We start from the raw sequence: 23,571 nt of genomic DNA, 5'->3' as shown, positions 1-23,571 counted from the left end.
ACTCAGAAAACAACATTCTTCAATAAGGGAAAAACACTTTGTAGGAACATGCAGTCTTTGTAAGGGGGAGGGGGACCATGGAGGAAAGGCAAAGTGATGTCACAATGGACAAAACAATGGCATTTCAGAAACAATTTGTTCCATTAGGCAAAAAATGTTGTCCAAAGCAAATATTTGTCCAACATTGCATGGACTGGCGAGGTGGAACCGGTCTGGAGAAAGACCCCCCCACCCTTCCATCTCCACAAACCCCGCTCTCCCTTGTTCTTTCTAGATAACACGAGGGGGGGGGGACGCAGTCACAGTGTAAAAATGTGGCCTTATCCATTTCCACTTCCGCCTGTGAGACAGAGAGAGAGAGGGGGAGAGAGAGAGAGAGAGAGAGAGAGAGAGAGAGAGAGAGAGAGAGATACAGAGAGAGAGGGAGAGAGAGAGAGAGAGAGAGAGAGAGAGAAAGAGAGAGAGCGAGAGACAGAGGGAGAGAGAGAGAGAGAGAGAGAGAGAGAGAGAGAGACAGAGCGAGAGAGAGAGAGAGAGAGACAGAGAGAGAGAGAGAGAGAGAGAGAGAGAGAGAGAAGAGAGAGAGAGAGAGAGACAGAGAGAGAGGGAGTGACAGAGAGAGAGAGAGAGAGAGACCGAGACAGAGAGAGACAGAGAAAGAGAGAGAGAGAGCGAGAGAGAGAGGAATGCAGGGCGTTGAGATGACAAACACAGAGCAGATTCCTTGGAATACCTTAAAGCAGAAAGAATGTGTTAATCAGCTGACCTGCATTCCTCTCTCTCTCTCTCTCTCTCTCTCGCTCTCTCTCCCTCTCTTTCTCTCTCTCTTTCTCTGTCTCTCTCTCTCTGTCTCTCTCTCTCTTTCTCTGTCTCTCTCTCTCTCTCGCTCTCTTTCTCTGTCTCTCTCTCTCTTTCTCTGTCTCTCTGTCTCTCTGTCTCTCTGTCTCTCTCTCTCTCTCTCTCTCTCTCTGTATCTCTCTCTCTGCCTCTCTGTCTCTCTCTGTCTCTCTCTCTCTCTCTCTCTCTCTCTCTCTCTCTCTCTCTCTCTCTCTGTCTCTCTCTTTCTCTCTCTCTCTCTGTATCTCTCTGTATCTCTCTCTCTCTCTCTGTCTCTCTCTCTGTCTCTCTCTCTGATGGCACAATCAATATCACCTCCCTTCATTAAAACAGGTCACAGACATAGAGACAGACAAAGAGAAAGAGCGAGTCGGTGACAAAACTAAGTGACTAAATAAAGTGGAATAATCCACCAGACATGGGTAGACCTCGGCATTTGAGTGCAACATATCAGTCAATACTGAACAGTATCTGAGTATCTGCACAATTACTAATCTGTCTGCACCCAATAAAAACCCCTTGATATTATTTGCATGAAGGAAACCACAGACAGGGTAGCATAGACAAGCATACTGAAAGATAACAGCACGTAGACTTGAGTTAAATAATGTCTCAAATGAAAGATAGGAAATATTCCATTGCAATATTAACTGAGCAATGTCATGGTCAGTTTGGAATGTTAGATTGTGGGAGGTCTGTGGCTTACTTGATGATATCACCAGGCCAGATATTAGCATTGTGTCGTACTTCTCTGAGAGAGATAATGATTGCTATAAAACAAGAACAAAAGACAACATCAGTTTCTATATTCTAAGGGTCAGAGGGGTTTGGGGGGAAGGGGGAACAATTAAAAGGCACACCTGCCTTTTCCTGTCAATTTCATTGGTATGAGTGTGTAGAGATGACACAGGGTAAAGAATGTAAACGTCTTTTAATGTGGGCCCAACACCACTTTATGAGTGGGGGTTGGGAGTGTAACCATGAGGGCTGAATCTTGAAACCATAGCAACGCCTGTATCAAGCCTGTATCAACATTATAAACCAACTCTGGCCATAATAACCAACACATCCGCTGGAACATCACATCACATACCTCTCTGTGAATTACTACACTTCAAAGAAATAAAACAATAACAGCCTCTGACTCAAAGTTTCGGATCAACACCCACCTCCAAAAATAATTGATAGTGTTTCTATGGTGATATGTGATTCAGGGGCACCTGCTTGGAATCATGTCTGCTTAGGAGCAATCCAGTGATGGTGTCCTTATCACTCCAAAGGCACTGTAAATACACTGAACAAAATTATAAATGAAACATGCAACAATTTCAAAGATTTTACTGAGTTACAGTTCAAATAAGTAAATCAGTCAATTGAAAGAAATTGATTAGACCCTGATCTATATTCACATGACTGGGAATACAGACATGCATCTGTTGGTCACAGATACCTTAAAAAAAGGTAGGGGCGTGGATCAGAAAACCAGTCAGTATCTGTTGTGACCACCATTTGCCTCATGCAGCGTGACACATCTCCTTCGCATAGTGTTGATCAGGCTGTTGATTGTGGCCTGTGGAATGTTGTCCCACCCCTCTTAAATGGAGGTGTGAAGTTCCGGGATATTCGCCGGACCTGGAACACGCTGTCATCGTTGATCCAGAGCATCCCAAACATGCTCAACTGGTAACATGTCAGGTGAGTATGCAGTCCACTGAAGAACTGGGACATTTTCAGCTTCCAGGACTTGTGTACACATCCTTGCGACATGGGGCCGTACATTATAATGCTGAAATATGAGGTGATGGCGGCAGACGAATGGACGACAATGGGCCTCAGAATCTCATAACGGTATCTCTGTGCATTCAAATTGCAATCGATAAAATTCAATTGTGTTTGTTGTCTGTAGCTAATGCCTGCAATTACAATAACCCCACCGCCACCATGGGACACTCTGTTCACAACGTTCACCCACACGACACCATGCACGCGTCTGCCATTTGCCCTGTACAGTTGAAACCGGGATTAATCCGTGAATAGCACACTTCTCTAGCATGCCTGTGTCTATCGAAGGTTAACATTTGCCCACTGACGTTGGTTACGACACCGGTGTGAAATGGCTAGCTAGTTAGCGGTGTGCAAGCTAATAGTGTTTCAATCGGTGACATCACTCGCTCTGAGACCTTGAAGTAGTTGTTTCTCTTGGATGGCTTTTGTGGAGCGATGGGTAACGATGCTTCGTGGGAGGCAGTTGTTGATGTGTGCAGAGGGTCCCTGGTTCGGGGTGAGGAGAGGGACGGAAGCTATACTGTTACACCAGCACAAGGTGCACCTGTGTCATGATCATGCTGTCTTGATATGCCACACCTGTCAGGTGGATGGATTATCTTGATAAAGGAGATATGCTCACTAACAGGGATGTAAACAAATTTGGGCAAGAAATCTGAGAGAAATAAGCTTTTTGTGCGTATGGACATTTTCTTTAATCTTTTATTTCAGCTCAAAAAACTTAGGACCAACACTTTACATTTACATTATATGGGAATGTGTAACTAACTTCTATCTCTAGCCAGTCAGATGACTGTATTGGTACAACCAGGTTCACTGCTATTCACGAAACTTCATCAAAAGATTATATTCCAATGTCCAGAAGCAAACTTAAATAGAATGTGTGCCCAATATATTACTTTACAGGTGGAATGCTAGTATGGATGTTGGAGCAGGGCCAATGCCTCACTCAACATACTCATTGACGTAATGGATATCATGGCCAAGAACAAACACTTGAATCTTCCATGTTATATCTGGTAGCTGAGATATTCCATTATTTCATTTCAACATGTTCTCATCAGAATGTTACACTACTGCAATTACCAATAATACATTACGTTGGGAAAATATAGATTGAAATGCAACCATGGCTGAAATAATTGGAAATGTATAATTATGCTTTATGTCAATTTCTGGGTGAAAATACAGTAGGGACGGATGGCCAATTTCTTAAATAGATGATGTCATTGTTTTGAGCAAACCGCAGTCCTGAGCATCGGTCTCCAGTGGCTTGATGCTAGGGACATCTAGTGGCTGACAAAGACATTGTCCTCATAGTGAGACAAAGACACAGCCTGAACCGCTGCAGCTACTCCAGAGCATACTGTCGACGAACCATACCAAATCAACCCATATAACCCCTATGCACCCTATACAATACTGTAGATCTGAGAGAAGTAGATTGGTGTCAGCAATATGGCAACAATTCCACCTGGCCGGTGGTGCTATTACTATGTTATATCTATATAATCCTCTCAGATCTCCACAAGGGGGTAGGGGATAATTGTTGTTGAGCCACTATCCCAAGTCCACACCATAGCCCCTGAGAGAAATGGAAAGGGCCAAGCAATATGGCGAATGTTCCACTTTGCCTGTCATGTAAGGTGGCACTATTACCATATTGGTTAGGTCTCACGTCCTATAGCTAACGAAGAGGTAAAGGCTACAGGGGTCTGTTTGGGATAGAGCAATAGAATACTCAGTGGGTGACAACATTTGGAGGGTTTGAATTGCTCCATACACTCTGACTGAGATATGTGTGCGTCTCACCTAGCTATGTTAAGATGAATGCACTAACTGTAAGTCGTTCTGGATAAGAGCATCTGCTGAAAAGCTTAAAAGTACAAATGTACGAGACAAGTGAGGGACCAACACTAGCAGCCACAAGAGGGCGACATAAAATACAAGATATACTGTAGCACTGTTGAATGATGCTGCATTGAATTAAAAAGAACCAAATGTGTAGATCGAAAGAAAACATACACAGAGACACCATTTCATTATAAATCTGTAAAAACTCATTTTAATGGTAAAAGACACATGAAAACGACAAATATGGAAACTGCTTCCTTTATAAAAACGACCTGTTATTACTGTGTTTATGGCAATAAATATAGACTGCATCATGTACAGCAGATGATCAAAACAAGATATATTTGTATGAATAGTCAATGAGTGGAGTTAGCTTTTCTACCCCGAATGCGTGTACCTATTCCAAGATCTACTCTCAACGAGATAGTAGAAAATAAGATATTATTCTAACCCTGATTCTTCAAAACAGCCAGGCAGCATATAAGAAATGAACCATCTTTAAATATGGAATCCACAGTCTGGAAATCGGTGCCACTGTCTGCCCCTGGGCCGTTGTTTTAGTTTTGTTGACGAAGCGGAGGTGAGGAGCGTCGGCCCACCGTTGTAAATTCTGCTGTTCTATCGCTCGTGCAAATGATGTTCGAGTGAAAAACAACAGTGTCCGTTGTTTGTAGTAACTCCTTTGTTGTTGTAATATCGCACACGGACGTGGCGGTTTCACCATCAAGGATTCCAGCTTGAAAATAAACAAAAAATCACAGCCATTAAGAATAACATTCCAAGCCACAATCTTGACAGAAATTGCACTTCAAAATACTGGTCAGGGTGAGATGTCTAGTCCCTTTCTATATTTGGTTGTACAGGAGTAGGATCTTCATTTGACCACACTTTTGTTGCCGAGACTTTCCCTGCACCGCAGGAAATGCAGATTAGCTTTTTGATTTACATAAATTCACTGTAACCCCACACTAAATTCACTGTAACCCCACACTAAATTCACTGTAACCCCACACTAAATTCACTGTAACCCCACACACGGTTATATTAACAGTATTGCACTTCTCATGTAGCCTCCTTCTGACCAGCCTACCCACCGATCAAGCAACATTATGGTCTAAACGTTCAAATCCTGTTGCTGCAGGATCATTTTGCTGTGACAATATATGTCAAATGAAGACCTTACACCTGTACATCGTACAGTATAAAAACAGCAAGAGCAGTATAATGTATTATAGAGTTATCAAAGGGGTCGACGGGGGAATAGATTGACTAAATAAAATCTTTATCTACATTTCATTGCAGATCTCACAGAGGATAGTACCGAATTGCATAAGAGCACATCAATAATACATTAACAGCAATGCCATTAACCAAAATAAGAGAGTAAAAAAAGATTACAAAACATATACTGCATATTCAACATATCTATATATTATTCATATAATTACATAATCACATTATAGTCAGAAGCCATACGCTCCCGAGTGCTCTTCTTGGATTCCTTTTGTCTTCTTCAGTCTCAAAACCAGAATTGTTTCCAGCTCTGCGATCATGGCTGTCTCTGAAATGGCACCGTATCCCCTATGTAGGAAATACGTTGCCCTATCAGATGTACCCAAGACAAGTCTGTTGCACTGTTCCCTAAAGGTGCTCCTTCCTATCAGAGTTTAGTCTGGAAAGAAGGCGGCGCCTTTTGGCCTTGTTTAGTCACTGGAAAAACACTTCCTTCTCTAACGTGTGTATCTGTATCTCTTTCTGTGGGTGTGGTTCCCTTGGACAAAGTGCTCGTCCGGGTGCCTGTAGTGTGTGAGCTGCCTGCTACCTCTGTCCCAGTGAACAGTAGTTTAGTCTCTTCCCTTCGACTCAAACTCCCATGATTCTCTGGTTTCATGGTGCACACGTGTACATGAGCCATACCTGCCTTGTCTGGGAGAGGTGTTGACTGTCTGCACTTGGCCCCGGCCTCTCCCTCTCCTACCCTGTTGTCCTGGTAACTGGTGTGCATGCTAGTGCTAGGCCTAGCAGCCTCTTTCAGACTGTTCTGATGGTCCTTCAATGATGAAGGCCAACTAAGTGGCACTTTGTCCAATCCAGCTCTACTGATCCTGGACCGGTCCATCTCTGAAGGGGTAGGGGTGTTCTCGGCTGTCATGGACTGGTCCATCCTTGCCGGAGTAGGAGTGTCCTTTGCTGCCACAGGGCTAGTCACCAAGCTGTAGAGTGGGCTGGTCCTGGGCTGTACCATGTGGATCCCCCCAATGGGGATCAGCAGGTTGGCGGTCCTGGCTAGCTGCTGGGAGTGGAGAGGCAGGTGGCTGAGGACACCCCCTTGGCCCCCTTGGGATGGTCTAGTCCTGGGGGACAGGAGAGGGGGACGCAGCTCGTCATCCTCCTGAACAGAGTAGCTCTTCATCTGGGTGGGGATGAGGGGAAGAAAGGGTGTAAAGGTTTGAACCACAACACAACTAAACCACAACTGCAACACGACTTATGAAGAAACATACCATGGTTATGTATGGTGAGCTGACTGAGAAATTGACACACATTTAGAGGCTGATGACACAGTCCCTGTGGTTACAGTCTAAGACATCTAATGATAGGTGTGTGTCTCGTTTTATCACCGACTGCCCAGAACAAATTGTTTGTGTCTATTTGGGATCTCTCGCATTATTTTTAGGTTTTGTGTTGTTGGTTTGGTTTGAATCAAATAAATCAACCCTTTTTCCTTTTCCTAGAAAGGTGTGACTTTAAAATAACCCTGAATGTACCCGCCTGCATATCTGTATTTGTTTTGGATGTTTATTTTACTTGAATGTGGCTGTTTAGCCCTCACAGGAACTGCTTTGTGTACAGAAAAGGGTTTATTTTAATCTCTGAACCGAACCGACTAAACAAACAGAGACAGATCACATTGCAGGTGAGTGAGCAGCACTGTGGTTATCAAACCAGTCCGTCCCCACGTTATAGCCATTAAATTCAATTATACAACAAAAATTCAAGCGAGCCAAACAGTCTTCCACAGCTACCTTGAACAAATATCAACAAGGTTGGAGACAAAGTGTGTCTGTGTTGTGTTCTAGGGTTGACAGAGAGAGACTGTGAAATACTCACCAGCCGTGCCTTGGAGCTTGTAGCTGTAGCAGGTCTGTCCCTGTGGGGATTTGAAGATGGGTCTCTGGGCAGACGGGTTCTGTGTTGAGCGGGGATGGTTACCTGAGGGGCAGAGGAGCCACCACTGGGGGACTTGGGCCTGATAGGTGAGAGGCCTCTTAGGGAGGACGGATGTCTCTCTAGGGAGGGGGAGACATGACAACCTAGCAGAGACAGAGAGGAGGGTGGGGAGGGGTGACAGGGGCCAGGGGCCAGTTTATGACTAGGGGGCAGAGATGAGAGTGGTGGATGAGAGGGGTGGCAGGAGACAGCAGAAAGGTTATGCCTAGGGGAAGGGCAGCGAAGAGGAGACAGGTCCACTCTAGGGGATAGGGAATGAGCAGGAGACAGGTGATGAGATGGAGATAGGGCTGGGGCTGGAGATGAGGACAGGCGGTGAGATGGAGATGAGGACAGGCGATGAGAAGGAGATGAGGACAGGCGATGAGATGGAGATGAGGACAGGCGATGAGATGGAGATGAGGACAGGCAATGAGATGGAGATGAGGACAGGTGTTGAGATGGAGATGAGGACAGGCGATGAGATGGAGATGAGGACAGGTGTTGAGATGGAGATGAGGACAGGCGATGAGATGGAGATGGAGATTGGGCTGGAGATGAGGACAGGCGATGAGATGGAGATGGAGATGGAGATTGGGCTGGGGCTGGAGATGAGGGCAAGCAATGAGATGGAGATGAGGACAGGCGTTGAGATGGAGATGAGGACAGGCGATGAGATGGAGATGGAGATTGGGCTGGAGATGAGGACAGGCGATGAGATGGAGATGGAGATGGAGATTGGGCTGGGGCTGGAGATGAGGGCAAGCAATGAGATGGAGATGAGGACAGGCGTTGAGATGGAGATGAGGACAGGCGATGAGATGGAGATAGGGCTGGGGCTGGAGATGAGGACAGGCGATGAGATGGAGATGGAGATAGGGCTGGAGATGAGGACAGGCGATGAGATGGAGATGGAGATAGGGTTGGTGATGGACAGTGGCGTGGGGAGCGGTGACCAGCGCAGTCCAGGTGCCTCCTCCTGGAGAACAGAGCTCTCTTCTTGCTGGGGGAACCAGCAAGGTAACAGAGGCTTGGCTCCTGGGGCCTCTGAGGCTGGCTGGGCTGGCTTGACCCAGATGGTCTGGTCCTGTCCCGGTCTGGTGTGGTTCTGTTCTGGTTTGCGGGTTTGGGTGGCTTCAAGTGCCTTGTGGAGGAAGGGTCTTCATGGGACCAAGACTCCTCTTCACCATCATCATCTTCATCATCATACTCGTTGTCATCGTCGTCTTCTTCAGTTTCGCTGACGTCAGAGTGTTGGTGCTCGTCCTGTCCTGTTTCTGGCCAGACTAAGCAGTCTTCACTGCCTCCTGAGAGAAAGGGGGGGAGTATGAGGCAACACAACACAGCAAAGTATTATTGGATACAGTAAGAGGTAGACACAGCAACATAACATCATCTTACCTTCCTCAGCCTCTTCCAGGGAAGAGCCAGTCATTGGCCCGTCATGGCATTTCTTCCCATGGGCCTTGGACTTCATGTGTTTAGTCAGGTTCCCTGGAACAACAGAGAACCATCACATTACTATCCCGAGACATCACTAACAACACACTGGATGAACAGAGATGTTAACTCCAAGCAGGTCAGCAGTACCCTTTCCTTAAAAATCTATTTTATAAGTGAGACCTGATTCCAATAAGGCAGCAATTCCAGTACCTATCCACCTATCTATATCCACTAGAAAGTTGCAGTCCTGTGACTATCTGTAACCACAAGACAGCAGTCCTGTGACTATCAGTAACCACAAGGCAGCAGTCCTGTGCCTATCTGTAACACAACAAGGCAGCAGTCCTGTGACTATCTGTAACCACAAGACAGCAGTCCTGTGACTATCAGTAACCACAACAAGGCAGCAGTCCTGTGCCTATCTGTAACCACAACAAGGCAGCAGTCCTGTGTCTATCTGTAACCACAACAAGGCAGCAGTCCTGTGTCTATCTGTAACCACAACAAGGCAGCAGTCCTGTGCCTATCTGTAACCACAACAAGGCAGCAGTCCTGTGTCTATCTGTAACCACAACAAGGCAGCAGTGCTGTGAATATCTGTAACCACAACAAGGCAGCAGTCCTGTGTCTATCTGTAACCACAACAAGGCAGCAGTCCTGTGTCTATCTGTAACCACAACAAGGCAGCAGTCCTGTAATTATCTGTAACCCCAAGGCAGCAGTCCTGTCTATCCATAGCTCACCTTTGGTTTTGAAGGCAAAGTTGCAATGCTTGCAGATGTAGGGTCGTGAGTCAGTGTGCAGGCGGATGTGTTTACGCAGCATACTAGGCTTCTTACAGCGGATGCCACACTCCTCACACACATATCTGCCTCTGCCTCGACCCCGCACGTACACGTACTCCTCACTAGATCTGTAGCTAAAGGGACAAGAGAGAGAGAGAGATACTTTGAATATATGCAGTGTAGTGTCATTTTATTATGTATAGGTAATGCTACCACCGTAAACCTTGTGACTTGATGCTAGTGCTCTTTCAATAACATCTAGGAATGGAGAGGAACCTGAGTGAACAGAGTTCCAAAAGTTGTGATCTTTCGATATGAATCCCAGGTCCAATTTTTAGTGGTGAGTTAATTTCCATCCCTGATGAAACTACGGGCCATATGTCTGTAATAAGCATTGGTTCTTTATACTGTATATAGCACCTGCACACTGCTATAATGTTTCTATTTATCACTGTATCATTTTGGCTGGATAGGGGGTCCACCCGTCTGTGTGTGTGTGTGTGTGTGTGTGTGTGTGTGTGTGTGTGTGTGTGTGTGTGTGTGTGTGTGTGTGTGTGTGTGTGTGTGTGTGTGTGTGTGTGTGTGTGTGTGTGTGTGTGTGTGTGTGCGTGCGTGCGTGTGTGCGCGCTTCTAGCCTGGAATGTGTTCTGGTTTGGGGTTATAAAAGCCCCTCTGTGTGAAGCTGAAGTGGGGGCACTGCAGTGGCACTCTAACACCCATCACCACCCTCTCACACCACCATCACCCAACCCCAGTCCAAACACAGAGAGCCTGCGACATCAGCCGGGGTTTGGAATAGCCAGCCAATAAAAACACATGGTTTGGAACAGCCAGCCAATAAAAACAGACCAGAGAGGGAGGGAAACCCTGGGCTCAGACCAGCTGCTCCAAATAAACAGAAAATAAAACACCTTTCTATTAATAGGAACGGTAATTACAATGATAGCTAACATGCTTAACGGTGTGTGTGTGTGTGTGTGTGTGTGTGTGTGTGTGTGTGTGTGTGTGTGTGTGTGTGTGTGTGTGTGTGTGTGTGTGTGTGTGTGTGTGTGTGTGTGTGTGTGTGTGTGTGTGTGTGTGTGTGTGTGTGTGTGTGTATGTGTTGATAGTTACATGGAGCATGCCTTTTCTGGCTTGGACAGCCTGGGTGGCATTGATATTTGGCAGCATGGGCAGTGTACATAGGCTTATGGTTTGTGGCCTTCAGATTGCAGGCCTGCCTAAGAGTAGAGCAAAACCACTGTCTAGGTACTGCTCTGTTTCAGATGTTATGGGCAGCATAGCTGTGTGGCGGTGAATGAGCTTTTTGTTTCCTTATTAAGTGTCCTTGTATCAACAACCTTTGAAATGTTTGAATCCTATATGATGCAATATAATTTGTGTATTCAAATAAAGTATTTCAAATGTGTGTGAGTGTGTGTTTGTGTGTTGATGCATGAGTGTGTACGTGCCCACTGACAAAAAAAATCCCACGTCGAACTGATATACAGCATGTAAGCACATTGAGGGCCACCAACCCACTCGCAATTCATAGTTTATTCTGACACCCATTCATAGATCCTGCCCCTAGCTTTATCTTCAGCGAGACAGCCTACACTAAATCCTCCCTCACTCAGCCCTCACTCCCCCGTAATGTAGCCGTACGGAAAGTTCATTGTTTGACTTCCTCTGTCTTTCACTGCTTTTGTTTTATCATCCCTCACACACACCGGCCCCAACAGATGGAGTTGGTGGGCTCAGAGCTCCACACAGCGCAGCCGGGAAGAGAGATGAGTCATTCCCAGCTAGCACATTGGGTTTCTTGGAAGTTGTGGGAACGCATGTTTTTCGTTTCACATTGGTTGTGGGAACGAAGCCATACGTCTCCTGACCGGTAAAACTGGACGATTTTAAAACGTTCTGAGAACAGAAGTGGAAATTTCACCTCATCTGAGAACATTTTGCTCTGGTTCCTTGAAGTTTTTCATTAACACTCTGATAACGGAAATTATAGGTTATTTGGAGGTTTTTGAATAACATCCTTTCACTGAATGTTACAATACAATTTAATAACACACACTGCTAGTTAACTTTCTTAAACTCCAAGCACAGATAGGACACACGGAAATTAATTTCTTTAGACATCAATCATGCAAACACATACATTTGTTATTGTGACACAGCATCAGTGAGATTGGAACCCATTATCACACTGATATATAGTAGCATATCAATTGTATAAAATTGTGGAGTAACTACAATAGTGTTAATCCATCCTCAGTTTTCTTCCATCGCAGACATTAAACTAACTGTTTTAAAGTCACCATTGGCATCTTTAAAGAAACCATTGGTTTCCTTCCTCTCCGGCAACTGAGTTAGGAAGGACGCCTGTATCGTTGATGTGACTGGGTGTATTATTACACCAACCAAAGTGTAATTAATAACTTCACCATGCTCAGAGGGATATTTAATGACTGTTTAATGACTGTTTTTAACACATCTACCAATAGGTAGACATTTTGAAAAACAATTCAATTTTGACATTATGGGGTTTCGGATCAATTTAACACAACAAACAAAATGTGGGAAAAGTCAAGGGGTGTGAATACTTTCTGAAAGCACTGTTTTTATGCATAATCAATGAATATGGACAGTAGGTGGAAATAGAATAAAGACACTCTTCTTCTCTGTTCCTCTCAGCTCTTGAGACAACTCACTCTGTGTCGGAGGTAGAACGTCAAAATTAACACGACACCAATGGCAAAGCAACGCTTATAGTGGAGCTGAGGTGTAAAATAGCTAGACAAGCTACTCTAACTTGATTGATTGCCTGTAATGGCTTGGTAGTTATTTATGAGGTTGGGAGATTGGGAAACTATCTAGCTAGCTAGCTAAAGCCAACTTCATAAAATTGCTAGGTGGCTTTATTACAGAGAAAAAATACCACTGATATAATTATTTGATAAAACGTGGGCTTAAAATGAAGTTTAGTCATTAAAAACCCCTGTAGGTCTAAGCACTTAGATCACAATAGGAATTGTTTTAGGATGGTCATAAAATGTATCATTTAGCTATTTGATTTGGAATTTTAGAACCGCTGTAGGTATATTAGTTAGCTCAAATGGTTTGTTCTGGACAATCGGTTTTGTGGTTAAACCTCTTAGAAATTAGGACGTCTGCGTTAAAGAATTCAGACGACTGCAGTAAAGCTTGTGGATGCCGTAGAGAAAAACAAATGACCGTGTCATGTTGGTGTCGTCTCATCTTTCCTCGTATTAGTTTGTAGCTCAAACGATTTGAGGTTCTACAGGCGATTGTGACAATTTTCTATTCCGGATCCTCTCAAGTGTAGAAAAACACAGCTTTTACAAGCCCCCTATTATAGAATAGGCACAAACTTTATATCGACAGAAAGAAGGGATAAAGCTGTAGCCTCTGCAATACAGTTTATAATCAAAATGACATCACTGTGTGAGGCACAGGTGCATCAATAGACTCAAGGGGGTTTTAATTCATCTGAAACAAAAACTAAAAAGGACAGTGCTGGCAGGTCACGTGCCCTTGTGCCGCCTATCTGGTTCTGAGACGGAATGTATGTTTTTAAATAACATTCTTAGAACGTTCTATGAACAATTTGAGAACATGACTTTTAAATATAACCATGAGGAAACCTGTAAGAGACATTACGCTGAAGTACCAAAATTCCCACAGAAGAATGTTGTTTGTTAACTTCTCTGAACTAAACTCAGCAAAAAAAGAAACATCCCTTTCTTTCAAAGATAATTAGTAAAAATCCAAATAACTTTACAGATCTTCATTGTTAAGGGTTTAAACACTGTTTCCCATGCTTGTTCAATGAACCATAAACAATCAATGAACATGCACCTGTGGAACGGTGGAACAGCTTACAGACGGTAGGCAATTAAGGTCACAGTTATGAAAACTTAGGACACTAAAAAGGCCTACTGACTCTGAAAAACACCAAAAGAAAGATGACCAGGGTCCCTGCTCATCTGAGTGAACATACCTTAGGCATGCTGCAAGGAGGCATGAGAACTGCAGATGTGGCCAGGGCAATAAATTGCAATGTTCGCACAGTGAGATGCCTAAGACAATGCTACAGGGAGACAAGATGGACAGCTGATCGTCCTCGCAGTGGCAGACCACGTGTAACAACACCTACACAGGATTGGTACATCCGAACATTGCTCCTGCGGGACAGGTACAGGATACAACAACAACTGCCCGAGTTACACCAGGAATGCACAATCCCTCCATCAGTGCTCAGACTGTCCGCAATAGGCTGATTGAGGCTGGACTGAGGGCTTGTAGGTCTGTTTTAAGGCAGGTCCTCACCAGACATCACCGGCAACATCGTTGCCTACAAATCCACCGTTGCTGGATCATACAGGACTGGTAGCAAGTGCTCTTCACTGACGAGTGGCGGTTTTGTCTCACCAGGGGTGATGGTCGGATTCGCGTTTATCGGCGAAGGAATGAGCATTAAACTGAGACCTGTACTCTGGAGCGGGATCGATTTAGAGATGGAGGGTCCGTCATGGTCTGGCACGTGTGTCACAGCATCATAGGACTGAGCTTGTTGTCATTGCAGACAATCGCAACGCTGTGCATTACAGGGAAGACATCCTCCTTTCTTATGTGGTACCCTTCCTGCAGGCTCATCCTGTCATGACCCTCCAGCATTACAAATGCCACCAGCCATACTGCTCGTTCTGTGTGTGATTTCCTGCAAGACAGGGATGTCAGTGTTCTGCCATGGCCAGCGAAGAGCCTTGATCTCAATCCCATTGAGCACGTCTGGGAGCTGTTGGATCGGAGGGTGAGGGCTAGGGCCATTCCCCCCAGAAATGTCCGGGAACATGCAGGTGCCTTGGTGGAAGAGTGGGGTAACATCTCACAGCAAGAACTGGCAAATCTGGTGCAATCCATGAGGAGGAGATGCACTGTAGTACTTAATGCAGCTGCAACCACACCAGATACTGACTGTTACTTTTGATTTTGACCCCCCCCTTGTACAGGGACACATTATTCCATTTCTGTTAGTCACATGTCTGTGGTGGAACTTGTTCAATTTACGTCTCAGTTGTTGAATCTTGTTATCTTCATACAAATATTTACATGTTAAGTTTGCTGAAAATAAACGTAGTTGACAGTGAGTTGACGTTTCTAGTAGGAGGAGAATGTAGGAGAATGTTCCTAGAACATTTCCAAAATTGAAATGAAATGTAAACATGTTTGAACTTTTAGGAAATGTTCTGTTAAACGAAATACCAAGAAAATGTAGATTTTTGGGGGCTCAAATTCCTTATATGTGCTGAGAATATTCCAAAGCCAAGCAACTGTCCTGCTCCATTCCCAGAAAGTTGTGGGATAATCACGGCCATAGGACAACCACACTCTGACCAAGCTCTAAGAAACATATGGTTCTCGGAATGTTATGTGCTAGCTGGGTTGTGACTGATGAGAAGAAGGAGTCATGAAAAAATCAACAGGTTCCCAAGGGTACTCGGAAAGATGCAGAGGAACGCACAGATGGCACCTCAGTGGAACAATCACAGATAAGATAGAGGAGACCAAGGGTTCTCAGAAGTTTCACTTATGTCTGATTTATAACCCCAGTGTGATTCAATCTAGCTGTGTGGATTAGCGTAAATGAACATAGACTATTCACGGTGCTCTCAATCTCTCGCAGCTCTTTCTCTTATCTGACACATCCTACATAAGTCCCATTGTTAGTATCAAACAACACTTTCTTCATCTAGGTATATACCTTCCTCTCTCTCCTCTGAAAATAGTATCCCTCTTATGTTCTCTACAAATACAGTTGAATTCGGAAGTGTACATACACCTTGGCCTAATACATTTAAACTCAGTTTTTCACAATTCCTGACATTTAATCCTAGTAAAAATTCCCTGTCTTAGGTCAGTTAGGATCACCACTTCATTTTAAGAATGTGATATGTCAGAATAATAGTAGAGACAATGATTTATTTCAGCTTTTAATTCTTTCATCACATTCCCAGTGGGTCAGAAGTGTACATACACTCAATTAGTATTTGGTAACATTGCCTTTAAATTGTCTTGGGTCAAACATTTCGGGTAGACTTCCACAAGCTTCCACAATAATTTGGATGAATATTGGCCCATTCCTCCTGACAGAGCTGGTGTAACTGAGTCAGGTTTGTAAGCCTCCTTGCTCGCACACGCTTTTTCAGTTCTGCCCACAAATTTTCTATAGGATTGAGGTCAGGGCTTTGTGATGGCCACTGCAATACCTTGACTTTGTTGTCCTTAAGCCATTTTGCCACAACTTTGGAAGCATGCTTGGGGTCACTGTCCATTTGGAAGATCCATTTGAGACCAAGCTTTAACTTGGTGTCTTTAACTGATGTCTTGAGATGTTGCTTCAGTATGTACACTTAATAATTTTCCTCCCTTGTGATTTTTGTTTCATCAGACCAGAGGACGTTTCTCCAAAAAGTACGATCTTTCTCCCCATGTGCAGTTGCAAACCATAGTCTGGCTTTTTTATGGCGGTTTTGGAGCAGTGGCTTCTTCCTTGATGAGTGGCCTTTCAGGTTATGTTGATATAAGACTCATTTTACTGTGGATATAGATACTTTGTAACTGTTTCCTCCAGCATCTTCTCAAGGTCCTTTGCAGTTGTTCTTGGGATTGATTTGCACTTTTCGCACCAAAGTACGTTCATTTCTAGGATACAGAACACATCTCCTTCTTGAGTGGTATGACGGCTGCATGGTCCCATGGTGTTTATACTTGCGTACTATTGTTTGTACAGATGAATGTGGTACATTCAGGCGTTTGGAAATTGCTCCCAAGGATGAACCAGAGCATTTTATGGCTGATTTCTTTGATTGTCCCTTGATGTCAAGCAAAGAGGCACTGAATTTGAAGGTAGGCCTTGAAATACATCCACTATTGACTCAAATTATGTCAATTAGCCTATCAGAAGCTTCTAAAGCCATGACATAATTTTCTGGAATTTTTCAAGCTGTTTAAAGGCACAGTCAACTTAGTGTATGTAAACTTCTGACCCACTGGAATTGTGATACAGTGAATTATAAGTGAAATAATCTGTCTGTAAACAATTGTTGTAAAATGTAATTGTGTCATGCACAAAGTAGATGTCCTAACCGACAAGTAAAAACTATATTTTATTGACAAGGAATTTGTGGAGTGGTTGAAAAACAAGTTTTAATGACTCCAACCTAAGTGTATGTAAATTTCTGACTTCAACTGTAGATACATGATTTTTTGTGCATCTTCGTTCATGTGTAAGATCTCATTCATTCAATCAATCCCCATCTAAAATGGGAATGAAATCAGCCACTCCTCCCCTCTACAGCTGAATGACCAGAACCATTGACTGTGTTGGGTGTAACTGAGCCTCTACAGGGTACAGTAGAGGAAGCCGTGTAGTTGTTGGTCATTTCCTGGCTAGGGCCACTCAACAGACGGGCTCTGTTGGTGTAGTCAGACAGCCAACCCTTAGCCCCTCATGTCCTGCAGAGGGGAACGACAACACTTCCCAGCACGACACAATCGACACGGAGACCAAATACCCTCACTGTCTGTGACTAGTAGCTTACAGTACACATGTACCATGGTTTGCACTGTACAGAGACACACTTGTAAGGCTGAGTATAGTTTCTAATGTCTTTATGAATATAAAGCCAATGAAGCTTTGGATCTTTAAATTATGTTATATTGTGGAGTGCTATTTCAACTCTAAAATGTAATCAGTCATAGACTACTCACCCTCCCTCACAGATCCAGATTCGAGGTGGAGGTTCTCTGCATTTGCTGGTTGACTGGGTCTCTACTTCTTTTTCCTTCTCTTCCTTCTCTTCCTCCTCCTCTCGTTCTTTCTTTGGCTCCTTGTCCTCTGCGGACTGCTCTTGCTCTGTTGTCTCAACACGGTGGCTGTCGCCGGGCAGAGTGGCATGTACCTACACTCGAGAGAGACATGTAGGGCAAATTCACCAACCCTGCTCCAGCAACATCAGGCCAAGGAGACAGGGATGGGAAGAATTCATCATAACTTATATGTTTCAGTACTTATCTAAATTATACTGTAGCATTACAATTTACAATATTGACCTACACGCTTCAAATGAGAAGTAAGGCCAAAATGTAAGACTGTATTGGGTCAAAAACAAAATATAGTATGAAAGACTACAACACATAGTACAGTATGGGACAAGGTAAAATAACTACATACAGTACTTCCTATTTCACATTGGCCATTCTATGAGGAGGCCTCCAGTAAAGTCTACTTACCTCAGAAGGGCATGGCGTCTTCATGTCGGCAGGCTCTGGTGTGGTCTCTGCAGGGGTGGATGACATGGGAGACATGGTATAGATGGTGTAGCTGACCCTCTGCTTGCAGTCCAACAGGGACAGGGCTGTCTTGGTGGAGAGGCCTGGAGGGTTGGAGTCATACTCGCTGGTAGACCAGGAGGAGTACACTGAGGGCTGGTCAGTCGAGGTGGAGGGGTTTGGCTTGACGTAGTTCAGATAACACCAGCTGTGAGAGGTGGTGGACTGGAGGGTCGGATATGAAGGTCCTTCTGGACTTATCGGAGTACACACCCTCGGTAAACATGTTGGAATCTCAACCTTTTCTTCTTTTGTTGATGTTTCTGCGATTACGTTTCCTACACAACTCGCCTCTTCTTCCTCCTCCTTCACTCGTTTCTGCTGCTGTTTGGACTCAGGGCTGAAATCAACACTGTTTGAAGGGGATAACATGCGCTTGTAGCTTCCTGAGCCTGAAGATCTACAGCCCTCCTCAGACCACAACTGGCTGCCTGGGGGCAGAGGCAAAGCCAAGTGGTTGCCTGGAGGCAGAGTCAACTGGCTGACTGGTAGCAGAGTCTCAGACAACCTCTTAATGCTTACAGGCAGAGTCTTGACCAGGTGGCTGCTATGTTCAGACGTTGGGGTATTTCTATTGCCACTGTTTAATGCAGAACAAACAGGTTCCTGGGACCTAGATGTTGTGGTTTGGGACAGAGTGGTGTATATAGCACTGGCTAGGGTGTTGGTGTCTGCCTGTAGCCGGACTACTGCTACTGCTGGTGATATAGAGGGCCGGAGTAACTCTGGGCTGAGTGTGATGTTAGGGTGAGGGTGGAGGATCTGCGGAGGATGTGTTACAAACTCTGAAGGTCCATCATGACTGTGAGTTGGGACTGGAATCTCCAGCTTCAGGCCTGTGGATATTGGAAGGTAGTGGGCCCTAGCAATCCCTAATGGGCACTGGGTGGGGAGGGGGTGGGGAGGGTAGACAGGGCGGGGTTGGGCAGGGTGGATGTAGGTGTGGACAGGACGGAGGGAGATAATTACAGGCTTCCCTGAACAGAGAGGTGATGGGGCTACCCTCTGGAGGGGATCAGGAGATTCTACAGACTTCTGAGAGGGTAGAACTTCAAAGCAATGTCCAGTCAACGGAATACTTTGATCCAGTTTCCATTGTGAGGGAGGCTCTCCGCAAAGAGTTTGCACAGGGTTACAGGATGTAACGCCTGACAGAGGGGAACCAGCGGCCGAACTAAGGTGTTGAGGACCTGGATTTTGTCTAGATAAGGTGCTGGGACTCACAGGGTCAGGACTGGGGCTGCAGTGAGAAGGGTTGTTCACCTTTAGTGCTGTGTGTTTGGCAATAATGCAGGAACTGGGATTCTGCTTCAGTTCTGCAGGTTTGGCAGGCTGCTCCTCCTCCTCCTCTGGGTCCCTGACCGGAGTGTGTCTCATGAGGAGACATTTGCGTCTGTCTCTCCAGCCGGCCGCAGAGCGCTCAGGGGACAAACTGCTGTAGTCAAAGGACTTGCTCCGCATCTCCGACATCGCCATCAGGACAGACTGCTGCTGTGGGTCGTGAGGTGCTTGCTCTGAGGCCGACCGCCGCATCTCCCTTTTGTGATGATGCAGCCCTGGGACGGTCAACATGTTAGGCGCCCTGGACCTCCTCAATGGTATCCCAGCCAGGGTCTCCATTTCTCCGGGTCTGGTGGACTCCTCAAAGGATGCAGAGCGGCTAGATGCGTGGGATGCGCAACTGTCCTGGCTGGGGCTGCGAGGCAGGGAGATGGAGTCAAAGCTGGACATGGACTCCCCTGAAGACTGGGCGGCCTCGGCAAGGCGAATTCGTTTCTTCTTCGGGGGCAGCTTCTCGATGGGGACCCCAGACAGGGTGAGGCTCCTCTGTGGCCACTGGAACTCCTCTGTCCTCTTGGTCTGTTTAGGCATTATGGAGGCCATTTCTGACTGTGTCTGACCAGACTCAATAACATTGGTGTTGGAATCCTCAGTGATGAATATCTCAGGGACCTGAACATTGCGTTGGCGCACCAGTTTGCGAGGTGTTGGTTTGGACGAGTGTTCCTGCAGTTGTTTTTGAGACGCATCCTCATGAGATGGGAATTGAATATGTGCCTCCTCTTTACCTTGACTCTCTGTAAACAAAGTGTCCTGTTTCTCAAATGAACTAGTATGTTGAATCACTGAGAAACCTTTCGATGTCCCTCCCCAATCCTGCTCTAATCGTGACCATGATTTTCTATTGCACGCTACGCTTCTTTCGTCTCTGCCTTGCACCAACGTGGACAAGGTGGGTATGGAGACAGGAGAGGATGGATCATCAGATTCAAAACTCTCCTCTTTCCTTCTCTTGCGCATTGCCAAAACCCCTGGTCTGTTGATCGGATAGTGTATCAACTGTGAACGGTCCAGCTGGCATATTGTTGTACCAAGACTCTCTTGGGGAAGTCGTGCTATACACAGACTTCTCTTGTGTGCCTTATAACCTTCCCAGTTCTTACATCCAACGCCACAGGTCTCACACTCGTACGGCTCTGGTTGACATTGTTTATGGTCAGGAGGCACGATGGACATATTGTGATTGTAGAGCGTGTTGGAGCTACTGTGTAAACTATGTTCCTCTTTATTGAATTCAGCACCTAGTTCGATAGCAGGCTGGCGTCGTAGCATCCCAATGTGGCGAGACTGTGTTTCAGACCGTTCATCAAAAGATTGGCTAAGGCGGAAGTTTCGTGGACAGGCGCCAGAGGAGGCATCAGTAGAACTAGCAGCAGAGGGCATAGAGAGGCTTCTCAGAAGAGGAGCCATGGAAGTGGATGTCTGGCCTGCCGTTGAATCCACGTGTAGTGACTGGTGATGATGAAACTTCTCACACGGAACACCCATAGTGATGGAACCACTGCTCTTAAAGCCTGGGTCTCCAGGGTTGTTGGTGCTGTGGTGGACTACAGGCGACTCTTTCAGAGATAAAGAAACCTTAGACTCTGTGCTACTTCTCCTAGACAGAGAGAACCTCCTGGGCTTGACGCTGTCGATCTTACTTGTGTCCACAACAGCCTCATTGATGGTGATGAGGTTGGTGATGTGGTCAATGACCTGCTTCTTGGGCACTGTGAATGGGATGCTCTTCTCCTGCTGTCCCTGGCTTCCAGAAGGCTGCTGGTCCTGATGCCGGGACATCCTCTGGAGGTGGCCCAGACGGCCATATTTCCCCAGGATGATCTCTGCATAGCTTTTGGCACTTTTGGTTACGTTGGGTGGGCTGTCCTGTGACTGCTCAGTGCTCTCAGAACGAGAGAAATAGCCAGACTCTGTGCTGCCTCTACTCCCCATACCCATCGAGGAACTGATCGAGTCAGACGAGCCTAGAGGGCCACGTTTCCCTCGGCTCAAACGCATGGCCAGCCTCTTCTTGACGGCGTAGGAATTGTCCATCCCGCTGGACTGCTCTGTGGACCTCTCAGTGTCTTCATGGGTCTTCTCATTGGCTACACTGCCTTGTCTCTCCATGTTGGAAGAAGCAGCAGACAACGGCTGTCTAGTTTCGTCTTCTGACTCTGGAACCGGTTCTTCTAAAGCACTGGGCTCTCCAGAGGCGAGGCCGGCCTTCACCCTGTGGGTATGGGACTTCCGGTGCTTGTAGAGGTTGCTCTTGGTCTTGAAAGAAAATCCGCAGGGAGCACAAGGGTAGGGCCTCTCTCCGGTGTGGGAGCGGATGTGTTTCTGCAGGACGCTGGGCTTGGCACAGGCACGGCCACAGTAAGAGCACACATATTTCCCAGGTTTTCCAGGCTTACGCTCCCGTTTCTGCTTTAGGGTGCCCTCCTGGTTCTCCTCTGTGTCAGGAGCCTCTGTAGACTGGGTGGAGGTGGATGATGAGGAGGGATTCGCCCTGGTCCCGCCAGACGAGGTCCGAGCCACTCTGGTTGGTGTTGCCTCTGCCTTTGCATGCTTACCATCCTCTGCCGGAGGGGTGTCGGAATCAACGCTTTGCCTCTGATGTCTGAGACGCTTGCGCTCCCGCTTATTAGGCAGTTTGTGATGCTGTCCATGGTGTTGCTGTTGTTGTTGTTGAGGGCCTCCTTGTTTGGAGCGAGTCTGTTGTGTCTGCGGTTCATGGTTTTGGGAGGAGGGAGATTTGGGAGGCTGAGGGTCTGGGAGAGGCAGAGCAGACTCTCCTGGTTGAGGCTGGTCGTGAACTCCGGACTGCTCCCCAGTTGGCAAGCAGCTATGGCTGTGCAACGCCTCCATAAAACGGAACAACAACCTCAGGTAGACACCTGGGACCCCTCCGACTGAGCCTGAGACAGGCCACACAGGTCAAGCCTATTCATTTAACAGACTCTGGGATTGATGTATGATGAGTATTTTGTTCCTTAGTTATATCTGACTTATACTGGCTTTCAGGCTGTCTGTAGTCATACTTAGTACTTACTCAGGTCAAGCCATTCATTTAACGGATGCTGGGCAACAACTGTGATTTGTCATGCGGTGATAGGGAACTTTTCCATCCTGAGCCAATGAAGCCACCCATCCTGGAGCTCTGTTGGCTCCCAGAGTCAACAACTCTGTCCCCTGAGCTTCCGAGGCAGGCCTGTCAGATAGTCCTGTTTTCAGGTATTCAGATACTGGGTTTAACCCGTTCTTGTGTCAGTTCTTGTGCCTTCAGGTTTTCAGATCCAGTTTTCAGGACTTTTGGTTGGATGTCTGTGTCCTCTGGTTCACTCCAGAAGATCTAAAAGAAGAAAAAGAAAAGATCAGATTACTGACAGACCCACCTGAGGGGTAGTCTCTATCTTTCCTTCCTTCTGTCTTTCACACGCACACACACACACACACACACACACACACACACACACACACACACACACACACACACACACACACACACACACACACACACACACACACACACACACACACACACACACACACACACACACACACACACACACACAAAATGAAATGACATCATGGAGACAGATGGCAGTCTCTCTCTGCCCACTATGATCTAAAAACATTATCGTTGAAGGGAGGGAACCAAACAGCTAAAAAGCAAGGTTGTCATCACTGTTATTTCTTCAAGATGGTTGAACAAGTTGGAAACAAAACTTGGGAGTTTGGTCATATTAAAGGGGCACATTTCTCATAGCGACCAGTTTCAGTTGCACTTTGTTAACAACAAAACACATTGGCATGATATAAAAATTCAAAAACATACACCTAAAATGTAGGTGTTAGTTACCAACAGTGATTTGGAATCTGGTTACATCAACTAACATCTCATTGACCTGACTATTATGAAGAAAAACAC

General features: G+C 45.8%; 1 protein-coding gene across 3 annotated transcripts in view; it reads right to left on the bottom strand.

Annotated features, from left to right (window-relative positions):
• Nucleotides 1-4,665: 4,665 nt before the first annotated feature.
• LOC135549812 (transcription factor HIVEP3-like) overlaps nucleotides 4,666-23,571 on the bottom strand; it is a 46,207-nt gene continuing 27,301 nt past the window's right edge. The window contains exons 2-8 of one of the 3 annotated variants that reach the window (XR_010457028.1): nucleotides 18,216-22,992; nucleotides 17,694-17,884; nucleotides 9,873-10,048; nucleotides 9,088-9,180; nucleotides 7,588-8,993; nucleotides 5,925-6,889; nucleotides 4,666-5,212 (exon numbers count right to left, since the gene is read on the bottom strand). Coding sequence is in view for 1 of the 3 variants with exons in the window: in XM_064980128.1 (XP_064836200.1) it covers nucleotides 6,137-6,889; nucleotides 7,588-8,993; nucleotides 9,088-9,180; nucleotides 9,873-10,048; nucleotides 17,694-17,884; nucleotides 18,216-22,508 (6,912 nt within the window). In the remaining 2 variants the exon portion in view is untranslated. Of the gene's footprint in view, nucleotides 6,890-7,587; nucleotides 8,994-9,087; nucleotides 9,181-9,872; nucleotides 10,049-17,693; nucleotides 17,885-18,215; nucleotides 22,993-23,571 lie in introns of all 3 variants that reach the window. The other 2 variants (XR_010457027.1, XM_064980128.1) reach the window with 2 other exon arrangements.

Source organism: Oncorhynchus masou, chromosome 12, assembly GCF_036934945.1.
Source record: "Oncorhynchus masou masou isolate Uvic2021 chromosome 12, UVic_Omas_1.1, whole genome shotgun sequence".
NCBI lineage: Eukaryota > Metazoa > Chordata > Actinopteri > Salmoniformes > Salmonidae > Oncorhynchus > Oncorhynchus masou.
The sequence above is the reverse complement of the archived record's forward strand: the minus strand, read 5'-3'. Positions and strand labels throughout refer to the sequence as shown.